Consider the following 26,895-nt stretch of genomic DNA (forward strand, 5'->3'; position numbering starts at 1 on the left):
TAAACAATTAACAAGTCAATAACACAGTAGAACAAAGGGGGGGAGTCTATATACAATGTGTGCAAAAGGCATGAGGAGGTAGGCGAATAATTACAATTTTGCAGATTAACACTGGAGTGATAAATGATCAGATGGTCATGTACAGGTAGAGATATTGGTGTGCAAAAGAGCAGAAAAGTAAATAAATAAAAACAGTATGGGGATGAGGTAGGTGAAAATGGGTGGGCTATTTACCAATAGACTATGTACAGCTGCAGCGATCGGTTAGCTTCTCAGATAGCTGATGTTTGAAGTTGGTGAGGGAGATAAAAGTCTCCAACTTCAGCGATTTTTGCAATTCGTTCCAGTCACAGGCAGCAGAGTACTGGAACGAAAGGCGGCCAAATTAGGTGTTGGCTTTAGGGATGATCAGTGAGATACACCTGCTGGAGCGCGTGCTACGGAGAGAAATAAGGTTTTTGTGCATATGGAGAACATTTTATTTCAACTCATGAAACATGGGACCAACACTTTACAAGTTGCGTTTATATTTTTGTTCAGTATAAACGGCACACATTTAAACGGCACACAGTTCAGTACTCTTTCTAGGAAAACTGTTACGAAGTGAGAGAGCATTTCCATCCAAGTGTGTTTGCCAGGGAAAGTTGGTGAAGTGTGTGTGTTAGTGAGTGTGGGTGTGGGTGTGTGTTCGTGAGTGTGGGTGTGGGTGTGTGTTCGTGAGTGTGGGTGTGGGTGTGTGTTAGTGAGTGTGGGTGTGGGTGTGTGTTCGTGAGTGTGGGTGTGGGTGTGTGTTCGTGAGTGTGGGTGTGGGTGTGTGTTAGTGGGTGTGGGTGTGTGTTCGTGCGCATGCACCTTTGAACGTCGGTGTGTGTGTATGTGCACGTGATAGGCGGAGCTCCTGTGTGAGCTCTTGTGAAGTTAAATTGAGTGTATTGCTGCATCTTACTTCCTGTTGGGAAACAGCATACTGTTTCTCCTTATTCTAATTAGAGACGTTGACAGAGAGGCTCAGACAAACAAACAGAGCACACAGGAGCCATCTGTGCCCCCAAGCACAGCTCTGATGGTGATTGAACCCAATGATGAAGTAACCCACAATGACAATGCAAACGCTTGGTAGGCAACAGACACATGCCCTGCAATCTGGGCCTCAACATGGCAGGAGTGTGTGTGTGTGTGTGTGTGTGTGTGTGTGTGTGTGTGTGTGTGTGTGTGTGTGTGTGTGTGTGTGTGTGTGTGTGTGTGTGTGTGTGTGTGTGTGTGTGTGTGTGTGTGTGTGTGTGTATGTGTGTGTGTGTGTGTGTGTGTGTGTGCGCGCGTGTGCGTGCGTGTGTGTGTGTGTGCGCGTGTGTGTGTGGCCCAGGTGGAAGTCCCTGATAGAGAGACCATTAATGTGAGTCTGTCTCCCCTGCTAAGCTGTGTGCTTTCAGTTGAGTAAAGCCTACCAGTCCTGGAAGTCCTGGCTCCTAGCAGCCCATCCTGTGCCAGGCTGAGGAGGGTTGGGGCTCTCCTGTCCTGACTCAGCCTAGTACACTACCACAGTCTACTGTATGTCTGGACAACAATGATTCCGATGGAACGTGCTGTATTCTCTAGTTGACTTCATTGTACTGGAATGTTAGCTGCACCTCTGTTCCTGGAAATGGTGGCGTTGGTTACAGAGTTCAGGACATCCCATAGTTACTGGTGTATGAATATTGTTGCTGGGTGAACAATTTTGTTGCTAAAGCCCAATTATCTCCCTGATCGCTGCCTTACATCCCATTTAGAGATGTTTTGGATGTGAATAAAACTACAGCTGTGACCTTGCAGGAGAGATGTGTGGCTTCCTGATAACCTCCAGAATCTCACTGGGAGCTTATACTGTTCTCACATCTCCAGAGTTCCCACTGTCACATCAGTCACAGAGCTGTGAGCTTCCTCCTCCAGACCTGCTTTTGCTTTTGAGGAAGAATGTTCTGTGAGTTATAATTCTGTGGCATTCAAATCAAATATTTCTGATTCCACTCATATTCTGTCACTTTTACGGATCCCTATACTTTCAGCACTCAATCTACCAAACACATGTACACAGATTCACACAAACAAACAAATGCATGCAGACATGCACACCCACAACGACTTAAAGCACTTGCACTTTATTAAAAACCAAAAGTATATACAATTGAATCCATGCTTTCAGCAACAGGAAGTAGAGGACTTGGAAAACAACACAGAGAGTAACTTTAAAAACCTAGTCGATTCCGGAGAACAGATAGAATTCCTTCCTAGTGCTGAATTATACATTAGGGAGCGGAGCAGCGTAACTTTTGTACATGACTGTTTTCTGGGACAGAGAATCACTTTCTCTCTGGACTGGCTGACTCTCACCCCAATGTAGAATATGGCTAAGTGGCAGGGTCTGAGTTTGTCTCACTCTGTGGACTGGATGTGCCATGAAGACCAGTGGCCAGACCAGATTGGACATTTCTTGTTTTTACACGATTGCGATTACGATGCATTTAGGGCCAGGAGTTATTTCCAGATCATGGGACCTGGCCAGAAAAAATCTGGGCCCTAGTTATAGTCATAACTAAGGCCAAGTCTTTTCTGGTCAGATCACACAGCCAGGAAAAACTCCTGGCACTCAACTTAATGTATACCAGAAATCTTGGAGAACATTTTACCTCCATCCCTGGGGATGGTGCCTTTTCCCCTACGTTTCCACCCACCATTCCAATATTATGGGCAATGCTCCTCTTGAGTATTGTTCATACAGCATAGTGATTACAGTAATACATCATTTAACATTTAAGTCATTTAGCAGACGCTCTTATCCAGAGCGACTTACAAATTGGTGCATTCACCTTATGACATCCAGTGGAACAGTAGTGCATCTAAATCTTTTAAGGGGGGGTGAGAGGGATTACTTTATCCTATCCTAGGTATTCCTTAAAGAGGTGGTGTTTCAGGTGTCTCCGGAAGGTGGTGATTGACTCCGCTGTCCTGGCGTCGTGAGGGAGTTTGTTCCACCATTGGGGGGCCAGAGCAGCGAACAGTTTTGACTGGGCTGAGCGGGAACTGTACTTCCTCAGTGGTAGGGAGGCGAGCAGGCCAGAGGTGGATGAACGCAGTGCCCTTGTTTGGGTGTAGGGCCTGATCAGAGCCTGGAGGTACTGAGGTGCCGTTCCCCTCACAGCTCCGTAGGCAAGCACCATGGTCTTGTAGCGGATGCGAGCTTCAACTGGAAGCCAGTGGAGAGAGCGGAGGAGCGGGGTGACGTGAGAGAACTTGGGAAGGTTGAACACCAGACGGGCTGCGGCGTTCTGGATGAGTTGTAGGGGTTTAATGGCACAGGCAGGGAGCCCAGCCAGCAGCGAGTTGCAGTAATCCAGACGGGAGATGACAAGTGCCTGGATTAGGACCTGCGCCGCTTCCTGTGTGAGGCAGGGTCGTACTCAGCCTCTACTGAATGTGTAAAGCCTTTCTTTCTTGTACACAACTAATTCTGTATGTATCAGTAATGCATACTGTACTGTATGAGGCTACAGAATATGCCTCCTGCTGTGCTACTGGTGTAAATATCTCCCCCCCCCCCCCCCCCCCCCCCGCTGACTGTCGTCTAGTAGTTGTTTGTGGCTGAGAAACACAGGTCAGATCTATCTCTCTCCCACACACTCATCACCCACCCATTTACACCCCCACCTTCCTGTACATACTATCTGTGTCCCCCTGTGAAACACTCAATGTGACACACACACAACACACTCACTCCGTCCCTGGATCTCACCCAGAGCTGGAGAGAAATCAGTTCAGCCTGAGTGGGCACTCCATGTTCCGTGAGAGCACTTCTCTCTCTGCTGACGGATGAGAGAGAGAGAGAGAGAGAGAGAGAGAGAGAGAGAGAGAGATGGCTCAGTGACAGGGTGGGGACAGGTGAGGGACACCCAAACACCAGCCTCAGTATCTGTGCTTACATTCCATTTTGGTCCCGTTCCAAGACTCCACTCAGTGGAAAAGGGTTGCAGGGACTCTGGCTTAAGTGCTCGATTTGTAGCTGTTGGAAGTACATTGTGTTTTCCCCTCAGTCCAGGTCAGGTCACAGAGGACCCAGATGTCTCTCTTTCCTCTATCTCTCTCTTTCAGGTCAGGGTCTCTCAAGAGGCTGAGTTACAGTACAGTGTATAGGGACATTTAATGCATGGAAAGTTTCTGTCCCTTTGGCCCTAGTCATTTCTCCTCGGAAGTTACATTTAAGTTAAGCAGAAACCCTGGGAAGCTCCCTGGAAGGTCCGGTCCCCTCTCTCCCTCTCTCTGTCTCTGTCTCTGTCTGTCTCTGTCTCTCTCTCTCTCTCTCTCTCTCTCTCTCTCTCTCTCTCTCTCTCTCTCTCTCTCTCTCTCTCTCTCTCTCTAAGGAGTGTGGACTCATATGATAAGCATCACACATCACATTTGCTGATTCCCAGGAGAATACCATGTGACAAATGGTGTCAAGAAACAGCAGCTCGACTGCCAAAGCAACCCCCCCCCGACTGTACAAACAAAGTGGTATACTCTCTCCAGGGTAGCAGCAGCAGCCAGTCATACACAGACAGACACAGAAGGACTGGGGTGTCCAAGTGAGTGGGGGGGCTCTGGGCTGGCTGGCGGTTGGCAATGTGTAAGGCGTCCATCATCTGGACAAGGAGAGTCCCCCGGGTTGGCAGCGCTCTAATGAACCTCTGCCTGTGGCACTCCATCACCGTGACAATGCTCACTAATGACCCCCGTGTTGGGTGTGAGACATCACAGCCCCTCCCTCTCCATCACAGCCCTGCCATCAATACAACACCCCCTCTACCTCTAGAGCCGTCTGTCACCCTCACTACAATGCCCGCCTGGGACTAACAGCCCTCAGACACCATACAACCATCCTAAATCTCTAACCACTTATGCTATATAGTATCAATCTGAGTTGGACAGAACGGTACTTAAAATATAGTCACCCGTGCCTCGAGTACCATTCTCCATAGTAGGCTAGTCATACCAATCATGAATATCATGTGAATAGAATATTTATTAATTTACAGATATAAGGTAAATATCTGAGGTTGAATTATAACCTGTATAGTTATAATACTGTATAATTATATTATCTTCTGCTCTCATGAAATGGCTGTCATTGGCTGTGAATCATTATAGATCTCTTATTGCTTAACACATCTGCAACTTCAATCAAGCAGCCATCTCCCAGAGTGAGCTTTGATTTGAGGTGTGTGTGTGTGTGTGTGTGTGTGTGTGTGTGTGTGTGTGTGTGTGTGTGTGTGTGTGTAGCCCTTCTGACAGTTGTTGGAGTTTGACTCAATCGGCATCTTCCAGCTCTTCTTATGTCAACACTTCTAAGTGTGTTTAAATAGATTGACAGGATGAGATACTGTAGTGCACTATGTAGGAATACGCTGTAGTGTAGTACACACTGCAGTAATACGCTGTACTGTAGTACACTATGTAGTAATACGCAATAGTGTGGTACACTGTAGTAATACGCTGTAGTGTAGTGCACGCTGTAGTAATACGCTGTAGTGTAGGACACTCTGTAGTAATACACTGTAGTGTAGTACACTCTGTAGTACACTATGTAGTGTAGTACACTCTATAGTGTAGTACACTCTGTTGTACACTGTTTTTTGTAGTACACTCTGTAGTAATACTCTGTAGTGTAGTACATTCTAATACGCTGTAGTGTAGTACACTCTGTAGTACGTACTGTAGTACACTCTGTAGTAATACTCTGTAGTGTAGTACACTCTATAGTGTAGTACACTCTGTTGTACACTGTGTTTTGTGGTACACTCTGTAGGAATACTCTGTAGTGTAGTACATTCTAATACGCTGTAGTGTAGTACACTCTGTAGTAATACTCTGTAGTGTAGTACACTCTGTATTGTAGTTAGTACACTCTAATACACTCTGTACTGTAGTACACTCTGTAGTACACTATGTACACTGTAGTACATTCTGTGGTACACTCTGTAGTACACTCTGTGCTGTCGTACACTCTGTAGTACACTCTGTACTGTAGTACAAGCTGTACTGTAGTACACTGTAGTACACTCTGTAGTGTAGTACATTCTAATACACTGTAGTGTAGTACACTCTGTAGTACGTACTGTATTACTCTCTGTAGTAATTCTTTGTAGTGTAGTACACTCTGTAGTGTAGTACACTCTATAGTGTAGTACAATATGTTGAACACTGTGTTTTGTAGTATACTCTGTAGTAATACTCTGTAGGGTAGTACATTCTAATACGCTGTAGTGTAGTACACTCTGTAGTAATAATCTGTAGTGTAGTACACTCTGTACTGTAGTTAGTACACCCTGTACTGTAGTACACTCTGTAGTAAACTCTGTACTGTAGTACAGGCTGTACTGTAGTACACTGTAGTACACTCTGTAGTGTAGTACACTCTAGTGTTGTACAATCTGTACAGTAGTACACTGTACTGGAGTACACACTGTCGTACACTATGTACAGTAGTACACTCTGTACTGTAGAACACTCTGTGGTACACTCTGTAGTACATTCTGTTGTGTAGTACACTGTGTCGTACACTCTACTGTAGTACACTCTAGTATACTCTGTACTGTAGTACACTCTGTAGTACACTATGTACACTGTAGTACATTCTGTGGTACACTCTGGACTAGTGGCATTGTCATGTCAGTGATCAAAGCTGCGACAGGTTGGTTTATAGCATTTTATTTACAGTTAATGATAACATAGGAATGGAGTGAACCTAATATATCTTCTGAGAGCAGCTCTCCCCTCCCACTCTTACTGTAAGCCAAACTGATCCATAGTCCTCTCCACAGCCTCTGTTTTATTCCCTCTCCTCATACACACAGGGATAAAGTGTGAGGTTGCTGCTCCAGGAATCAATCATTCCTTTAATTTCAGTCAGACTTATTACTGTTGGGAGCTCAGCAACTCAGCATCAAGTGCTGCTATGTGCTCTCTCTTCTCCCAGTTCCTCTCTGCTCTCTCATTTAGGGTTTAAATAATTATATAAGAATTATGTAGTAATCATCTCTAGTGCAGATATTGCTAACAGGCAGTTTTCCAGTCACCTCTGTGGAAAGTGTATAATAATATGAATATGTAGTTGGTGGTTTGAAGGATGACAAGACAACACCCAAAGGACCCAGTACATGACAGAATACAGTAGTGTAGCAGTTTCTCCATGATAAGCCTCTGCACTGCTTTGATATATGACTGATCTAGGATCTGGCATCACATCATCACACTCTCTCATCCACTGTCCCACAGCGAAGGGAATTGAAAATCAGTTATGCGCTTTTGCCAGATATGTGTGGAATAACTTTTAATAATTGAGTTTCATTTAAATGATGAACAGTTTTCTGGACTGCTACAGTAGGAGTAAAGTAACTATAACTCTCCTCTGTGTTCTTGTGTTGTAGACCCAACATGGACGAGGCAGAGAAGTACCAACAGAGAGTGCAGGCTATAGAGGTGAGTCTCTGTCACGGCCGTTAAAGGAAGAGGACCAAGGTGCAGCGTGGTTAGCGTACATTTTCTCTTTATTTGGAAAATGACACCAAACAAAATAATAAACACTACAAAAACAAACCGTGAAGCTAAAGGCTATGTGCCCTAAACAAAGTCAACTTCCCACAAAGACAGGTGGAAAAAGGGCTACCTAAGTATGGTTCTCAATCAGAGACAATGATAGACAGCTGTCCCTGATTGAGAACCCTACCCGGCCAAAACATAGAAATACAAATAATAGAGTATAGAATACCCACCCCAACTCACACCCTGACCAAACCAAAATAGAGACATAAACAGGATCTCTAAGGTCAGGGTGTGACAGTACCATCATCACTGGAGGCTTCGGGCCATGGATCATCACTGGAGGCTTCGGGCCATGGATCACCATTGGAGGCTTCGGGCCATGGATCATCCCTGGAGGCTTCGTGCCATGGATCATCATTAAAGGCTTCGTGCCATGGATCATCACTGGAGGCTTCGGGCCATGGATCATCACTGGAGGCTTCGGGCCATGGATCACCATTGGAGGCTTTGGGCTATGGATCATTCCTGGAGGCTTCGTGCCATGGATCATCACTGCAGGCTTCGTGCCATGGTTCATCACTGGAGGCATCGGGCCCTGGATCATTGCTGGAGGCCGGATGCGTAGAGCTGGCACAGGACGCACCGGGCTGGAGAGACGCACTGGAGGCCTGGTGCGTGGAGCCGGCACAGGATATACTGGGCCGTGGAGACGCACCGGAGGTCTGGAGCGCAGAGCTGGCACAACGCGTCCTGGCTGGATGCTCACCCTAGCCCGGCAACTGCGGGGCGCTGGCACAGGACGCACTGGGCTGTGAAGGAGCACCGGAGACACAGTGCGCAGAGCCGGCGCAGGATATACTGGGCCGAAGAGTCGCACCGGAGACCAGGAGCTCTGAGCCGGCACAATCCGTCCTGGGTGAATGCCCACTCTAGCACGGCAAATGCGGGGAGCTGGCACAGAGTGCACCGGGCTGTGGATGCGTACCGGCGACACAGTACGTGTAACCGCAAAGCATGGTGCCTGAAGGATCACACACTCCTTAAAGCGAGTGCGGGGAGTTTGCTCTGGTCTGCAACCTGGCCAACCACCCAATGTTCCCCCCCCCTGCCTCTCGTGTTTGCGTCGAGGTCGCGAACCCCGGTGTCATCGTTGTTCTTCCCTCGCTGCCTCCGTCTGCTCCCATGGAAGGCGATCCATTCCAGCCTGGATCTCCTCTGGGATCCTTTACCGTCTAATTTATCCTCCCATGTCCAGGATGTCCTCCACTCACTTTTCTCCCGGGCCCAGGATCCCTGCTCCTCCTGGCCACGCTGCTTGGTCCTTTGGTGGTGGGATCTTCTGTTACGTCCATCGTTAGAAGGAGACCAAGACGCAGCGTGGTAGGCGTACCTTTTACTTCATTTTCAAATGACACCAAAAAACAACAAAATACAAAAGAACGTAAAGTTCTGCAGGCTCCACAGCAAATATGCAAAACAAAATCCCACAAACTAGGGTGGAAAACAGGCTGCCTAAGTATGATTCCCAATCAGAGACAACGATAGACAGCTGCCTCTGATTGGGAACCATACCCGGCCAACAAAGAAATAGAAAACTAGAATGCCCACCCAAATCACACCCTGACCTAACCAAATAGAGAAATAAAAAGGCTCTCTAAGGTCAGGGCGTGACAGCTCTCCCCCGGTCTGTCCATGTTTGAATAATTCAATTGGGTTGCATGGCGTTTGCTTCAGGGCCACTACTGACCTCATCAGCAGGGTTAAACACTACAGGGACCTTGAGCATTAAGAGACAGTAGAAATACACACACACACACACACACACACACACACACACACACACACACACACACACACACAATGCTCATGCCTTCCCTCCATGCTTTATCCTGTCTTTCTTTGATGCATTGGGGTCTAGCCAACTCCCACATGTTATGCCCCAACACAGTTCTTACTGAATTAGGTTAGACCAAAATCGTTAATTAAATTCTGATCTAAATTAGCCCTTCTGTTTAGCGTAATCTAATTGCAGTTGCTTTTGAAAGGAGGGATGTTGGGGAAACTATGAGAAGTCCAAAGGGATAGCAGTCTCAGGCCTGGATTGGTGCTAATGTATGGGAGTGAACCGCTCCTCCTAACAGAACATGAATGTGCAGTATGTGTGATATGTGTGTTACTGTCAGACTAGCTGATGAAGATGGAGTGCTGGCATGCCCACGTGCTCCTAGCCTTGCCTCCGCTTCATCTCCGTTTCTCTGCACTTTGACCTTTAAGAACCAGCTGTTCCACCGGTCAACAGCATATATGTCTATGGGGCTTGTCACTGTGATCTACTGTCACCGCTTTTCAGTTATACTGTAATATGATATACAGTACTGTAGTTGTGCTGTTATCTTCTCCTTCACTAGCATCATTCAAATGACAACTATGACTATCTCAGTAGAGCTTGAAAGCAGTGTGAGCTGTGGGACTCTGTCTCTGTGGTGACACACGTCTGAGATGCTTAATTACAGGAAGTGCTCCTCATTAGGTTCAGAAACATAAGTATATCTCTACCTCCACTCAACCCTAAATCTCTCTTTTTGTTGTTCTCTTTCTCTTCTTCTCCCATCACCAGGACAAGCGACGTAAGCAGCAGGACGACGAGAAAGCAAGGAGGGAGATGGAGGAGGAGTGGCTGACGCAGGCCCAGCTCAAGGTCTGTCTGGATCTGTCTGTCTGTCCTTCCCTGTTGTCCTGTTGCAGGGAGCCACATGTCTGGCAGCTGGTTCACATGCCCAGGGTTGAGCCCTCCTGTGTGATGATAAACTCAATTAGCTCCATAACACCAGACAACATCCCCAACACCATGAGGTGTCCTGAGGCATTCTCTATTCCTCTGTATAACAGTCTTTTTTCCCCTCCTTCCTGTTCAACTCTCTTCTGCTCATCATCTTACCATGACCTCTGCTACCATGACCTCTGCTACCATGATCTCTGTAACAGAGAGAGAAATCACATGAAAGAGAGGAACTGAAATGATGAGGTGGTTGTAGAGAAATAGGAAGAGAGTGAGTCAGAGTGAGAGAGAGAGAGAGCTGTGCATTGTGTTGATCTTTGTCAGTAACTCTCTCCTCCACTGGGACCACCAGCACTGATCCCTGTTGGACCCCATTAACTCCTTCACGTCAGATCAGCGGTGGAGTGGCTAGAACCGCTCCATCAACACATATGACTCAGGCAGCCTCCCACACAAACAGTCTACTCTACATTACGGGTTTGCCTGAGGATGTGTGCTGTGCTGGCGGCACCAGCCTTACACATGGCAGAGGAAAGAGAAGTTGTCCTTCTTCTTCCTCAGTGTGAAGTGTGAGAACAGTCTCGTGTTCCCAGTCAGCCCAGAAGTTAGAGCATCTCTGTAAGCACAGCTCACTTCCCCTCCTGTCTTACATTTCTTTTCTGACTCTGAGCACAGTAAGAGACTGGTCCACATGGAGCGGTCACATACGTTCCAACCAGAAGGTTGTCTTGGCAAATAGTTGTGAACAAGGCCCACTTAGTGTCACCACCACTCCAATATAATGTTGTGTCATTGTCACCACCGTCTGTCTGTTGTTGTTGCTTAGCTTGCTATCACACTCCCCACATTGTCGTATGACTAATTGATGAGGCTTGGAGCCAGGTAGGACTATGTTCACCCCTCGGCTTGGTGTTGTCATACCTGAGTTAGAATGAAAGGAGGACCCCTCCTTTACTATACCTCTGGGCTCTGGAAGGTTTCTGCTTCAAAGGTTGAAAGGGAACTAACTGAGTCGCAGCCAATGTAGGTTGGTCCATTTACAAACACTCTCTAAATAAACATGGTCAGGTTTATTATTGTCAGTCTCAATCAGACCCCTTGTGACCAAGCCTAGGACGTGTGGCTCTCTGAGCCCTCCCTGTGAGGGATCCAGAGTTGGGGGCAGTTTCTCCCTCACAGACAACACCAGGCTCTTGGCCTCACTCATCCTGCTGGAGATCCAAAATGGCAACCAGAGCTCTGTGTCTAGGGGCTGTTTGTTTTGGTTACTGCATACTGGATAACCGTTTCAGTATTCATAGAGACAGAAGGCTTTTGTTTTTGTTAGCTTCTTTTGCTATGGGGATTTTGAGAGAATAGGCTTGTTTTGAACTGATGAGCTGGCAGGTGGGGAAGCTGCATGCTGTGAGAGATGGCTCAGAGCATAGGCCATTTCATGCATATGCTAACTGCACAGGACATAGCAGACCCTAGTCATAGTCACCAACCCTGTTTCTCTCTCTCTCCATCCCTCTCTCTCCCTCTCCAAATCTCTCCTCACAGCGGAAGTCCTTGAGGGACCAGTGGCTGAGCGAGAACCCCCAGCCTGTCCCTGGGCGCAGCGCTGAGAACTACACAGAGGAGTGAGACACCCACGGCGCACACACACACAATCTATCACTCCCCATGCCTGTTGGCTGAGGGAGTTGATCTGCTCAGATGTTTTTATATCTCTTACATAAAGCACTTGATACTGACCCTCCCCTGAACTGTAGTCATGCCTCTGCATGTATGTATTGTATTTGTGAATGGCTTTGTATGTTAATGTGTTGGTTTCATGTGTCATGGGGTGTTACGGTCATCATTGTGTGAATGTGTGTGTATTAGGTTGCCAACTGAAGAGGATATAGTGGAGGTCATTGAATCCACAAGCTACACAGTCACCAATGCCCAGAACCACAGCCAGGCAAGTGGAAAAAGCAGAGACATTCCGAGAACCTGAGTTTCAATATGATTTTGAATATACTCAATCAACTAGAATACCTCTGTGCCATATTAAATATCTTAGCAGATTTTCCCCATTATACACTGAACAAAATTATTAACGCAATATGGAAAGTAAGCATTTCTCCTTTTCCAAGATAATCCATCCACCTGACAGGTGTGGCATATCAAAAAGCATGATCATTACACAGGTGCACCTTGTGCTGGGGACAAGAAAATGCCACTAAATTGTGCAATTTTGTCACACAATGCCACAAGTTTTGAGAAAGCATGCAATTGGCATGCTGACTGCAGGAATGTCCACCAGCGCTGTTACCTTAAGTCGCCTTCAACATCGTTTTAAAGAATTTGGCAGTACATCCAACAGGCCTCACAACTGCTGACGTAACCACGCCAGTCCAGGACCTCCACATCCGGCTTCTTCACCTGCGGGACCATCTGAGGAGGGGGCCGCTGAGGAGTTTTTATGTCTGTAATAAAGCCCTTTTGTGAGGAAAAACTCATTCAGATTTTTTAAATTAACTAGGCAAGTCAGTTAAGAACAAATTCTTATTTTCAATGACGGCCTAGGAACAGTGGGTTAACTGCCTGTTCAGGGGCAGAATGACAGATATGTATCTTGTCAGCTTGGTGATTTGAACTTGCAACCTTTCGGTTACTAGTCCAACGCTCTAACCACTAGGTCGCCCCACCCCAGTGGGTGAACCTGGCTCCGACTTGCGTGTGCCTATGCCCTCCCAGGCCCATGCATGGCGGTACCACTGCCCAGTCATGTGAAATCCATCGATTAGAGCTTAATTTATTTATTTCAATTGACAGATTTCCTTCTATGAACTGTAACTCAGTAAAATCATTGAAATTGTTGCATGTTGCGTTTATATTTATGTCCGGTATACTTTTTTACCCCAATGGTCTGTTTTACTCAATAGTCTCAATGTTTTTACATCAATAACAGCTGATTCAGTTTGGAACTGTGTAATATAAATAGCTACGACATTTCACAACTACAGCAGTTGAAGATCTTTTCCCTCACTAAGCCTTTGATCCTACAGATTGATGTTCAGCAGAAACCACTCCTCTCTATAGTAAAGTATCCCTTTGTTCATGCAGTTATGACCTTTTCAACAGATTGGTTTTTGCCTCCCTTTGGAAATCAAACCACAGTACATTGCAAAGTGCCGATCCCCTGTTTTAAAGTAGGAGTGTATGTATGCTACCCAATGGAAAACTGACTCTGACATTTAGTGACATTATAGCCCTACACATTGGGGGAGCCCTAAAGGGTGTCTGGCTATTGACTGACAGGACTTTGACCCTGTACCAACTTTGAACTCTACAGGGGAACATACACTGAGTGTATAAACATTAGGAACACCTTCTTAATATTGAGTTGCACCTCCTTTTCCCCTCAGAACAGCCTCAATTATTTGGGGCATGGACTACAAGGTGTTGAAAGCATTGCACCAGTAGCAATCACTGGGGAAGCCAAGGCAGAAAAAAGTGACAATTGCGTTGTTTGCTCTATAACCTGTTAGTTCATATGCCTTGCCACTGTGATATATAGGCCTAAGGCAGAGACAATAAGAAGATACAGTGGCAGAATAATTAAACCACACCTTTTTATCATCACAAAACGGAGAGCAAGATCTGTCCGGTGAAGTCCACAAAGCATATTGAATGTAACAAACAGTTACATGACCTACAGCATGGACTACTAAACAACGGTTGATTTAGAACCATGTAGAGTTACCGCAAGTCACAAAGAAAACAGGAGCCGCCTCCACTATTCCGGCACCATTTCATCTTCAACATCATCAAATCACCTCTGCGTAGTCTAATACAGTGACAGCTAAAATATACCAAGAACTATTTAGTCCAATCAACATAAGCTAAATATGATGTGGCTGTCCATGTGAGTGAGCTTTGATGTGAGATGTGTGTGTGTGTGTGGGTGTGTGCACAAAAGTGGAAAAAACATGTTGACTCACCCTACCTGTAGAGAAACACCAATGTCATCCTGCTCTCTTTCCTGTTGACGAAACGATCTATGACTCTGTCATACAGTACACACTTGTATTTTTTGTTGCCTTAGGCTACCTGGCTAAAATGCTTCCCGTCATGGGCAACGATTAGCTAGTTAACATTAGCCTTCTACATCTAGCTACATATTGAACTTCCATCCTCTCAGTCCAGGGGCACAAAGTATGAATTTATGGTTGGATCAGAATCTCCGTTATAATCATTGTCCAGCATGGGAATTAAGTAAAACCACAAGTCCAAATCCTTATCTCCATCCATGGCTAATTTAGGAAAGGTAACATCAAGAAGGGATCATAACTTTTACCTGGATTCACCTAGTCAGTCTATGTCATGGAAAAAGCAGGTGTGTTTGGCACACTCAGTGTATATAATATACTGGCCATTACTTGAACTTTTACATTCAGGTTCATGTCTGGTCCATATTTAGCTCACACTAACACTTGGTAAGGAAGTTCAGTGTGTATTCATCTCTAACACGAAGCTGAGCCCAGCGCCACACTGCTCTAATGGTTACTGTGACATATTTATGGCAGTGCGCAGGGCCTGAGAGAGATAAGGGATGAAGAGGAAAGTGTTTGGGGGAGACAGTGACTGTAGGACCAATTGGACCAGGGGTTCCACTTAAAATTGTCTCCTCTGTTTCCCCATAGGCTGACATTGAAGAGGGTGGGATACAAGGTAAGCTTCACCTACATGGTCATTTAGCTCTAGGCCTGGATATCTCGTTTGTTCACACTTTCTCTTAGACCATCCTGCATGTGACTGTTCTTTCATCTCTTTCTGACTGACACTAATGTAATCAGGGTGACAGAATGAAGCCACAGCTGTGATTGTTTTATAGTTGCTATGATATAACTCAAATGCATGATTGTCGCGCAGCACATTAGCATTTGTATATGGAAAGTACAATGGTTTTGTATTAGCTGTATCTTTATCTTTTAGTCATCGTCAGAGCTGCTGGGGGTCAGCTCCCTGGGCCAGTAATGGAGAGGGTTCTCCATGAGAATGGACTGGAAGGTCGATCAGGTACTGTTTGGGGAGGATTCCACCACAGAAATGTGATAGTGCTCATCATCCTCCACACCATTGATTTGGGACGGGCCCAGCCACAGTGAAGATCTATACATACCTTCACTATGAGGGAAACCATATTTCTCACCATATTTTTCTCTGTATCTGTTCCTGTGGCTGGGTTTTGCCTCCAGGGTACGGCTTAACGATGTGGCTGGCTGGATTGAAGGGCTGGAGCAGAATGCAGGCGATAGTTATATTTAGCCCACTTTGTTTCTCTTGGTACATTTCTTATGCATGCTGGGGGCTATGGAGAGTGGAAAGGGTACTGGGTTGTGCACTGTGAGCCTGCACATTGACCTTGTGTTGTTTACTCATGTTGTGCAGGCTGACATTAGCAAAGAGGGCTCTGACATATGCCACAAAAATGTGCCTCCTCGCCCATCACCTACTGGTAATGTAGGCCTTCCTTTAGGGGAAAGGCTATATTGATAGTATTTGAGTGGTGGTATGGGTAGAATATAACATTCATATTTTATGTTTCTATAGCCCAGGTAATCCATGCTCTGACCATGATTCCAAATATAGTGACTTGACTGTTATATTGCCCAGTATAATTTCTCCCTCTGTGTTGCAGTGCTGGGGATGGTTGCAGTGCAGGTGGAGAGGGATTCAAAGACAGGGGTCACCAAGATCAGGTCTGTGGTGCCTGTGTCTGGAGCACCAAGGGCCTTGGGGGAGACGGTGTTCAATGACAGCAGGAAGAGCGTCCACCATGTCGGTGGGGCAGAGGGGCAGCCTTCTGCTGAGGAGCTGGGACAGCTCCTTAGTGTCATCAACGATGTCGGGATGCAAGTGCTGCTGGATGAGATCCCAGTTGTACCACAACAGAAGGCAGAGGAGAAGATAGAGGTTGGTGGTGGGATGGAAGAGGAGGTGGACAATGTGGAGGACCCTGCCACACCTACATCCCTGGGCTACACTGGGGAAGAGGTTGAGGTTGTGGAGCATGAGGATGATGAGATGGACGAGGAGGTAGAAATAGGAGTGGTGGAAATTGTGGAGGGCCCTACCCGACTGACCGACCTGGGCTACGCTGAGGAAAAGGTTGAGGATCTGGGCTGTGAAGATGATGAGATGGACAAGGAGACAGGAGTAGGTCAGGTAGACTTTGTGGAGGGCACTGTCACACTGACCTTCCTGGGCTACACTGAGGTAAAGTCAGAGAGGGAGGGTCTGGGCCATGAGGATGATAGAGAGTTGGTGGAGGTGGAGCGGGTGATCATTTCTGACTCGGGTGAGGAGGAGATTGTTTTCCAGTCTCCTGTTCTTGGATCTGAGACTGAACCCTTTCTGGGCTACACTGAGCAAAAGATTGAGGCTGTGGGGCATGAGGATGATGAGGAGGACGTGAGTGGATTGGTTGTCTTTGTGGAGGGCCCTGTCCCACCTGTCATCCTGGGCTACACTCAGGAAGAGGTTGAGGATCTGGGACATGAGGATGATCCTCCCAGACCAACCCCACGCTACAGAGCCGAGGAAACAGGAAAGAGGGCATCCATACACAATACCAAGTGCTGCTCTATCATGTGATTCTGCACATGATAGAGCATCACTCCCCCCCCATTTCTCTTAGCTATGCCACTCATGATGAATGGGCTGTATGCTTGGCCTAAATCTACAACATTGTCTAAATTGCACAGGATGTGCTCCAGCGTGCCTTTGCTCCTCATCTAAAATGTCACTGGTATCCTCTGAGACTACAGTCCCACATGGCTTGTGTCAAGGAGTGTTTATTGTTATCCTCCTCTCTTCAAACAGCTGTGTGAACAGACTCCAGTGTGACTGTTACAAAGCCCTTCTGCCTCCTGCTGGACACAGTTCAGTAATGCAACTAGGTTTTACTGCCAGAATCCCAGCAGCACTCATCTCACACTCCTCTGGATTGGTTGTATCAGCCCAAAAAAAGTACTCAGCACTATGTCCTCTAGGAATGAAGACTATGAAGAATAGATGAAGAATACAACAACCACTGATCTGTTTCTTTTTGGAAATAGATTTTTAAATATTAATCTTAGAAATGCTTGATGTGCCTTTTTCAATGGAAACTCTTTTGTTCAAATCAAATGTATTTATATAGCCCTTCGTACATCAGCTGATATCTCAAAGTGCTGTACAGAAACCCAGCCTAAAACCCCAAACAGCAAGCAATGCAGGTGTAGAAGCACTTTTAGAGTGTCCTCATCAGTAATCCAAATGTTATGGTTATGAATATGATACTGTATTCCGTCAGTGACCAAAACAGTCTGTTAAAGAAGGGTTGGTTGCCATTACATCTATTCAGTGCGATTTGTATGTGTAAGTGTGTTTGGTAGTTGAATTTTGATTTAGCCATGTCTGTTAATGAAGGTGGATAAAAAACTGGAATGTGTGTGTGATTATCAAAACAAAATATATTTTGGTCTTTCCTTTTGATCAGCAGTAGCAACGTTCCTGTCAGGACGTTCATGTATAAGACTCTTTATTGCAAATGAGCTGTGACATACCATTAAAGACACGCTACGGAACTTTGGCGACTACAAAGTGTTTTTTTCCCCTCTCGCTTTGGGCTGGATGTGTCAATGTGCAGAATTACCACAATTAGCCATGAAATCCCTAGTTTAAAAGAGATACTATTTTTCTGGAAGATGTCCTATGCCATTTTCCCTAAGATTTTCCCCACGTGGGCCAGCCCTGTAGCAATTCGATGTGTAGTCAATGAGCTTCAGCCCCTTCGCCGTTTGAGTGACAGGCAGTCTCACCTCTCACGGGTCTCAGCAGCAGCCTAGCAGCATCATTCAGACTGAAGCCTGGACACAGCCACGACACTGCAAACAGGTGGGTCTCTTTCTTATTATTCATTTTACAGTACCTTGCCGTATTCTGATATTATACTGTTAGTTACCAACGTTTTGTCATTAGTAGCACTCACAGATGCATATGATTCATTTACATTTCATTTCCATAACCCATTTAGTTTTCATAAACTAATAATAATGGTTTTGAACAGTATGGCTGTTATTATTGATCACAAAGTAACAACTCTTGAAACAAACGTCTAGCTTTACTTTAATATAGATATATACAGCCTACAGTTTATTCCCACGAAAAGGCTTTAAATATTTGAGATTTCAGGATATTTGATATGTCATGAGGTAATATGTATAATTCATTGTGGTTTTCAAGGAAGAGCTTGTATTTGTATCACTGAGAAATGTTTGGTTGACTTCCCCTTAATGGAGGAGATAAGGTCATTAAATATCATTCAAATGTGTTGCGATGCAATCACTTCATACATAGTGTGGCTGGCTTTTTGCTAATCCAGGGCAGGAGTATGGCTATAAGCCTGAGGGTAAATATAGACATATAAATCTCACCTGCACCTGAGGTGACTACAGGTGTAGGAATTTCATTGCATCACTCTTTTGTTGCTGAGAATTTTCCTGCACGGCAGGAAACGCAAACTTGTAGTGTTTTTAAAAGGCTTCTAAAGTTGGTAATTTCCACTTTGAAATTTCAGACTTGATTTGCCCTAACAAAAAATGTATCAACCCCTGTAAAAATGGCCATTAACTATAATCCTGACAATAATTCCCATTTTCTGTTGCTGCATGATTATTTTCCTGCTGTCTTAAAATGAAGAACATGCATCTGTAGATTACATGGGAGCATTGGTAATTAGACATGATGACAGACAGAACTGCACAACCTCAATGACAATGATGGTTCTGATCAGTTTGCCATTATGCATCGTAAAAAAATCTGGAGTCATTTTAACAGGTGTGGTGTAGACATGGAGGCATTCATGCAAATGACATACAGTAAACATTAATTTTCATAATGTGGTTAACTGGTTCTCACAGATACAGCTCTCTAAATTGGCTGGAATTTAAATTAGTATGTTGTCATGAAGTCAATGTTTTGAGCTTAAGGCTGAAAGTGATATGGCTCTGGAGGAGAAAGCTGTGAAGGAGGCTCCTGTAGCAGATGCATAGTGGATGTGCCAGACAGTGAAAAGCTGATTACTTTTCTCCCTAGTAAGCAGAACTCTGCTCAGGTCAACTGCATCACCATTGTAGTGTCAGCTAGTAAATATGTCAGGTGAGAGAGAACAGAATGCACTACAACTTTAAGATCATTTCCTTCATTTTAAAGCTTAAAAGGTGAAGTTGCAATTTTTTTGTACATATTTTTTAAATCCAAGTTCCATGTTTTAGTGACATGACATGTTTTAGTGACATCACATTATGCCAGGCCAAAGCTGGCATAATGACCGTCATCCTTTCTTTCAACTTTCAGCATTCCTCAAAAGAAACTTGGACAACAGCAGATTCACAAACATTTACTTTATTGTCCTATTTCTGCTGGTATTACCTGACATCTATGACATTGTTATAAAAATTTCCATTTTTAGTACACACTTTAAAGACATTTCGTAATTATTTGGTTTACTGAACGGTAGACCACCTAAGACTAGTGGTGCATGTTTTTGAAGGGGCTCAAATAACATGCCTCTAATTGCAAAGTCATTAACATTATTTTTCAGATTGTGAGACTGAAACCAAAGGCAGTGAAAGGAGAACAAATAAAATATTTAAAGGTGTGAAGTTCAAATTACAGAATTATACCCCATCACTATGGAAACAGAGCCCATGGTCAGCCCCCAATCTCCTAAGGGTCCAGTGTCCCAGGAGGATTGTGGTCTCTGGATGGAGGTTGGCTGTAAACCGACAGAGGACACAGATATGGCCAAAGACAACTCCTCCCTGACTTCTGGGGAAAAGCCCTGTGAGGCCTGGCAGGCTGTCATACCACCTCCCCCTTTGGTCAGTGCAAGCCACCCCGATAGGATGGAAGAGGATGACGACGTCTTCATCCTTTCCCCACCATGCAAAGACCCCTCTTGTCCAGAAGAGGGCAGCACTACAGAGCCCAATGTAAAAGTCTCAGTTGGGGCCATAAGCGTCACGGAGGCTAAAGACAATCCCAGGAGCTTAGATGGAGTTCAATCTGAGCAGCCTAGCAGCACTCCAGTCATGGACAAGGCTACAGTAACAGTGGAAGAGGAGCAGCAGACTGAACTGAAGAAGGGAGGATCTGTGGATATCACAGTGCTGACTGAAAGACCTGGCTCTGTCACGCCACCACCAACAGACGGATATAAAGCAGTGGGTGCCAGTAGCCCTGAGCAGCCACATCCGAACATGGAAACCAGCATTCTGAAAGAGACAGATTCTGTCCCATCATCACAGACAAGGGAGTCTGAGCCAGAGCGCAGCCTTGACAACAATAGTCATCCAACCCATGAAGGGACCATCATAGAGCCAGAACATACAGACGAGAGTAACAATGATGTTGAGGACATGGTCGATGGTAGATCACTAGACTACAACATGACCAAAGACGAGTGGGTCAGGAGAGACAGTGCTAGCAGTGACGTCCAGTGCCTCCAGCCTCACCTATCTATTTCAAGAGGCTTATCCAGAGAACAAGTATTAGTGCCCTCGCCTCAGTCACCTGCCTCTGAGCAGCAGGAGCAGCAGGAGGTTAGCAGCCTGACAGTAGCTGAAGACATCCAGCAGGGGGAGCAGCTGCTGCATCGCCTGCATCTGGTACAACAGAGACAGGACGGACAACAGGTGCCACAGGAGCCTCCGCCCGCACACCAGGTAGCCATGAAGACAACCAATCAGGATACAGGCTACCAGGAGGTAGAGCAAATCGAGTGTAGGAATGAAGAGGAAGAAGAAGAGGAAGGAGGGAGTGAGGGAAGCGGTGAAGAGAGAGAGCAGGGAGAGAGAGTACAGACTGTCGAGGTGGAAGAGAGAGAGCAGGGAGAGAGAATACAGACTGTCGAGGTGGAAGAGAGAGAGCAGGGAGAGAGAGTACAGACTGTCGAGGTGGAAGAGAGAGAGCAGGGAGAGAGAGTACAGACTGTCGAGGTGGAAGAGAGAGAGCAGGGAGAGAGAGTACAGACTGTCGAGGTGGAAGAGAGAGAGCAGGGAGAGAGAGTACAGACTGTCGAGGTGGAAGAGAAAGAGCAGGGAGAGAGAGTACAGACTGTCGAGGTGGAAGAGAGGGCAGCGGTAAGTGAGGAAGACACAGAGATTCCAGAGAAAGAACATTTTGAAACAGTGGCAGGAGAGAAAGCGGAGGAGGTCCAGTCTCATCCTTCTGCCCAGCTCAGTGTCCAACCTATGGTCAGGATTGAGATGGAATGCAGTGACGATGACCAGAGTGACAGCGGGGTGTCCACTGACTTCTCCCCTGTCGGCACACACGACATCCACACGACCACAGCCCCCATCATGGACAACAAGGCTCCCCCACCCCAGAAGGAGACTCCCATCGAGAGGGAGATCCGGCGATCTGCTGAAAGGGAGCAGAGCCTGCGTCGGTCCAGGTGCATGTCAAACACCCAGGAAGGTCAGGAGGTGGTAGACATCCCCCTGATGAAGACTCCGCTGCTGGCTAAGACACTGTCCTCTAAGGCAGGGCCGGGGCAGGGCGCTGACTGGCAGTTCTCAGAGAAGAAGATGCAGAAGGAGATCAGCCAGGAGATCCATAGGGAGCTTGTCCTGGTGAACATGGGGAAGATCCCTGGAGTCTACAGCAAGGGAACAGTACGCCAGATGAGGGAGAGGAAGCTGCTGTTTGAAGCCTTCCAACAAGGCAATGCAGAAGGACCCACCAGGCACAGGAGACCCCTCACCACAGCAGGCCTGGGGATGAGAGGTCATGTCTACCCCTCTGTGCTGGAGAGGACGCGTAGCATGGAGCTTGTCTCTTTTAAAGGCTGCCCTCTCTCAAGAGCCCACTCCCACCAGCTGTTTGACTTAAAGGCCCAAAAGGAGGCTAGCTCAGGCCAAAACCCAAGTGCAGAGAACCAACCCGCCGCTAAAGGAGCAGCGAGGAAGGTGGTTATTCTGGAAAGTGACGACACAATCATAGCCCACTATCCAAACCGAGACAGAGGAGCTCAGCGCCTCTACAGAAGCCTAGACTGCCTAAGTATAGGGGGTACTGTCTCTACAGAGGAGGAGCACACGGATGAGGTGAGGGTAGAACAGCCAGCGGATGAGGACGACATCCTCAGGGAGAACCCCTTCTTTAAGCTGCGTCCCTCACTGGCCATGAAGCCGGAGGTGGAGAGGGACATCCGGGAAGCCAGGGAGAGGGAGGAGGAGCTGCGCAGGCAGAGGTGTAGTCTGTACGGAGAGGCAGGAGTCGGTGGGGGCAGGCCAGACAGCACAGAGGACCCCAGCCCAGACTCACCTACCACACGCATTCCCTCATCCACCTCCTCTTTCACAGCATCAGGTCAGTGGACATGTCCTGTATTACATGTAGAATTCCTTTGTGTTTGAATTGGGGCAAAGTGAGGGGGAGCATAGTAGAATTTTTGCAAAAAGTATTTGTTTGTGCCATCATGAAATAGTGTTGCGTCAACATATGATAAACACACCTAGCTGAGGGAAAGTGGATAAGCCAGTTATAGCCTCATTCATTCCACAGCACACATTCATCTCAGCCCAAGCACTTTAATGTCTGCCTATTTGCATTAGCATCAGATAATGTTATTATGGGCACAGTATTGTCGTCAACTTAGTGTCATCCCTGTCACCAGGGGTTAGGGCAAGATCCCTCTGGCTGAACACTTATCTGAATCAGCAGCACATGCCACAGGGGGACTTTGTAGGATGTAACCAAAGTTACCACGGCAGTACAATGACCAGAAAGATCAGATCAAGGGTGTTCTGGGCATCTGCATGTTTGAGATGACAGATATGTCTTGGGGAACAGCAAGGGGTTCTGTGAGCACAGTGCAGTCACAGCTTATTCCTGTCATGTAATGTAGAATCATATGAGTGTGTATATTCTAGATTGATAAACTTGTGGGCATGGGGATATATATATATATATATATATATATGGCTGTGACCTGTGACCATTGATATTAGAGGTCTGGGGGGGACAGACGGAAGAAGATAATTTCCTTGACTTCTAGCATGATTCAAATAAAATGAACTAGTTCCAAAAATAGCCATCGAAGGAATTACAATATGAATTATTGTAACTGCAATGGATACATCTTCAAATGGTACGGAGTCTAGAAGGAGTTTGTATTTTTACTTAGCAGTGTTTTGGAGCCTGCTAGATCAGTCTGTAAATCCTTTCCTTATCCCATTTCATTATTCCTTATCCTGCCTCTCTGCAGTTGATGGCCGACAATCCAAGGGGAAGTTGGATCGGACCTGGCCTCCTCCCAATCCTAAGAGTGCTAGGGTGAACCCTGGACAAACACAGGTACAGCTTTGCTTTCCTAGAAGTTTCCTCCCTGTGACAGGAACACAACATGTCATTCACTCACAAGCTTCGATTGCAATTATACTGTATGTCTGTCTCTGCTAGCAATGTAACAGTAGTTCTGTTGAGAAGCGGTGTATTTACATTGGCAAAGCTGACCTCAACATTTATTTTCAGAAGTAACTGCGCTATAATATTTGACATCTGACAAGGGATGTGTTTATATTCAAGTTCTGTGTGTGGCTAAATGGAGATTGACTGAAATGTAAGAAAACCTCAACTGCTAATCAGACTAGCTAAATCCATTTCCTGTGTCCTGCATTATCTCTCCAGGAGCCCAAGGTTTACAAGGCAGGCGGCCAGAAAACTCCTCTGTGGCAGCGTTGGGAGGCAGGTATGGTGAACAGGCCACTGCCACGGGAACAGGACTGATACTGGAGGTCATCAATACCAGGACTTCTATAAGATTAGCGTTTCAAATGTATAATTAAGGAACTGGGATGGTAGAACTGCATAATTCACTACGACGGCAGAAACTTGAATTAGTGTTAGCTTGAACATTCCATGCTTTGTAAGACTAAAATCTGTTTTGTATATAACATTACAATTTCATTACAAATATTCACAATGTACAAAAGACGTCCTCTCTCATTTAACTGCTCTGCTTGTAAAGGTTTAACTCCTGTTCAGTGTTCGATCAAAATGACAAATATCATACACAATTCAGAGAAATGTCATTATCAAGGACTGCATAAATGTGAAGGTAATCAAAACTACTATAAATGTTTCAATAAACGTACAAATGCCGTAATCATATCTCAGCCCGTACATATCTCCGTTTTGTCCCATCAGGCTTATCAGTATTGTACAGTTTGTTATTACAATCCAGTGAGGAGAAATTAAGCGCATACATTAAATATCCTTTTCAAATCAACTCTGTCTAATTTATCTTGCTACAGGAAAGTTCCTGTCCTTCATGTTATAGTCACGTGTGACAGTGAACAAACAAGGACCTACAGTAATTGGCATTTACATTTTCTTTGTTATATGCTTAGACCCAGATGCATTTTGAAAGCCAGATGACTATTATCCTGGGTGCAACCATGTTTGACTCAGCAAGCATAGTTAGCTGACCATAACCCACCCAGTGTACATGAGCTCGGGCCTCTGTGGCTAAAGCTAAGGTTTCACTGGGGGTCTCTCTATCTGTCATGAGTCAGAAGTTAGAGGTGAGACAGACAGCTTTCTGGCCTCTCAATGATTGGCTGGGATCAGCCCTTCCCATCTCAGATATTGTACCACTGACAGTTCATAATGAACATTATTGTCCTTAATGACATGGAATAACCAAAGTTCAGTCCACCCACAAATAAAACACTGTCATGATGTGACTCAGATGAATAGTGGAAACAGGGTTCTGTTTTAACACCAGAAATGTTTGAGCTACAGGTGGGTGATGCTATGGTGACCAGCAAGCTGAGATGAGGGGACTTTACCTAGCAGGGTCTTGTAGATGACCTGGAGCCAGTGGGTTTGGCGACGAGTATGAGCGGGCCAGCCAGCGAGACGTACAGGTCGCAGTGGTGGGTAGTATATGGGGCTTTGGTGACAAAACAGATGGCACTGTGATGGGCATCCAATTTATTGAGTAGGGTATTGGAGGCTATTTTGTAAATGACATCGCCGAAGTCGAGGATGTTAGGAGGGTCAGTTTTACGGGTATGTTTGGCAGTATGAGTGAAGGATGCTTTGTTGCGAAATAGGAAGCCAATTCTAGATTTGGATTGGAGATGTTTGATGTGAGTCTGGAAGGAGAGTTTACAGTCTAACCAGACACCTAGGTATTTGTAGTTGTCCACATATTCTAAGTCAGAACCGCCCAGAGTAGTGATGCTGGACGGAAGGGCAGGTGGAAGAGCATGCATTTAGTTTTACTTGTATTTAAAGAGCAGTTGGAGGCCCACGGAAGGAGAGTTGTATGGCATTGAAGCTCGTCTGGAGTTGAATTAACACAGTGTCCAAAGAAGGACCAGTATACAGAATGGTGTCGTGCGTCAAGGTGTATCAGAGAGATTCACCAGCAGCAAGAGCGACATAATTGATGTATACAGAGAAAGAATCGGCCCAAGGTGAACCCTGTGGCACCCCATAGAGACTGCCAGAGGCCCTCTGATTTGACACACTGAACTCTATCAGAGAAGTAATTTGTGAACCAGGCGGGCAATCATTTGAGAAACCAAGGCTATTGAGTCTGCCGATGAGGATGTGGTGATTGACAGAGTCGAATGCCTTGTAGGTCAGTGAATACGGCTGCACAGTATTGCTTCTTATCGATGGCGGTTAAATGCGTTTAGGAACTTGAGGCGTGGCTGAGGTGCACCCATGACCAGCTCTGAAACCAGATTGCATAGCGGAGAAGGTGCGGTGGGATTCAAAATGGTCAGTATCTGTTTGTTGACTTGGCTTTCGAAGACCTTAGAAAGGCACTGTAGGATATATATACAGTAGGTCTGTAGCAGTTTGGGTCAAGAGTGTCCCCCTTTGAAGAGGGGGATGACCGCAGCTGCTGTCTTTGGGAATCTCAGATGACACGAAAGTAATAGGGGTTGCAACAATTTCGGCAGATTATTTTAGAAAGAAAGGGTCCAGATTGTCTAGCCCAGCTGATTTGTGGGGTCCAGATTTTGCCGCTATTTCAGAACATCAGCTGACTGGATTTGGGAGAAGGAGAAATGGGGGAAGGGTTGGGTGAGTTGCTGTGCGGGATGCAGTGCTGTTGATCGGGGTAGGGGTAGCCAGGTGGAAAGTATGGCCAGCCGTGAAAAATGCTTATTGAAATTCTCAATTATAGTGGATTTATCGATGCTGACAGAGTTTCCTATCCTCAGTGCAGTGGGCAGCTGGGAGGAGATGCTCTTATTCTCCATGGACTTTACAGTGTCCCATAACTTTTTTGTGTTTGTGTTGCAGGAAGCAAATTTCTGCTTGAAAAAGATAGCCTTATTTTTCTAACTGCCTGTATATTGGTTTCTAACTTCCCTGAAAGTTACATATCACGGGGCTGTTCGATGCTAATGCAGAATGCCACAGGATTTTTTTGTGTTGGTTAAGGGCAGTCAGGACTGGAGAGAACCAAGGGCTATATCTGTTCCTGGTTCAACATTTCTTTGATGAAATGGTGA

The 26,895-nt window shown here is 45.9% G+C and overlaps 2 protein-coding genes across 4 annotated transcripts in view; both read left to right on the forward strand.

Moving 5' to 3' along the window:
* LOC115110451 (paralemmin-1-like) overlaps positions 1-16,987 on the forward strand; it is a 29,985-nt gene extending 12,998 nt beyond the window's left edge. The window contains exons 2-8 of one of the 2 annotated variants that reach the window (XM_029636121.2): positions 7,440-7,491; positions 10,172-10,252; positions 11,876-11,955; positions 12,200-12,278; positions 15,007-15,034; positions 15,299-15,382; positions 16,005-16,987. In XM_029636121.2, coding sequence (XP_029491981.2) covers positions 7,447-7,491; positions 10,172-10,252; positions 11,876-11,955; positions 12,200-12,278; positions 15,007-15,034; positions 15,299-15,382; positions 16,005-16,960 — 1,353 coding nt within the window. In that variant the 5' untranslated portion in view covers positions 7,440-7,446 and the 3' untranslated portion in view covers positions 16,961-16,987. The remainder of the gene's footprint in view (positions 1-7,439; positions 7,492-10,171; positions 10,253-11,875; positions 11,956-12,199; positions 12,279-15,006; positions 15,035-15,298; positions 15,383-16,004) is intronic. The other variant, XM_065010190.1, reaches the window with a different exon arrangement.
* A 1,222-nt stretch (positions 16,988-18,209) lies between these two features.
* Positions 18,210-24,647, forward strand: LOC115109888 (histone-lysine N-methyltransferase, H3 lysine-79 specific-like). Of its 2 annotated transcripts, XM_065010191.1 has the most exons (4): positions 18,210-18,244; positions 19,953-22,726; positions 23,625-23,713; positions 24,047-24,647. In XM_065010191.1, exons 2-4 carry the CDS (start codon positions 20,044-20,046, stop codon positions 24,143-24,145), a joined length of 2,871 nt encoding a protein of 956 aa, XP_064866263.1. In that variant the 5' UTR covers positions 18,210-18,244; positions 19,953-20,043; the 3' UTR covers positions 24,146-24,647. The 2 variants fall into 2 exon arrangements, with proteins under 2 accessions (XP_064866263.1, XP_029490996.2); XM_029635136.2 differs by lacking the exon at positions 18,210-18,244 and having other exon boundaries at positions 19,881-22,726.
* Positions 24,648-26,895: the final 2,248 nt, after the last annotated feature.

Source organism: Oncorhynchus nerka, linkage group LG26, assembly GCF_034236695.1.
Source record: "Oncorhynchus nerka isolate Pitt River linkage group LG26, Oner_Uvic_2.0, whole genome shotgun sequence".
NCBI classification, from domain to species: domain Eukaryota; kingdom Metazoa; phylum Chordata; class Actinopteri; order Salmoniformes; family Salmonidae; genus Oncorhynchus; species Oncorhynchus nerka.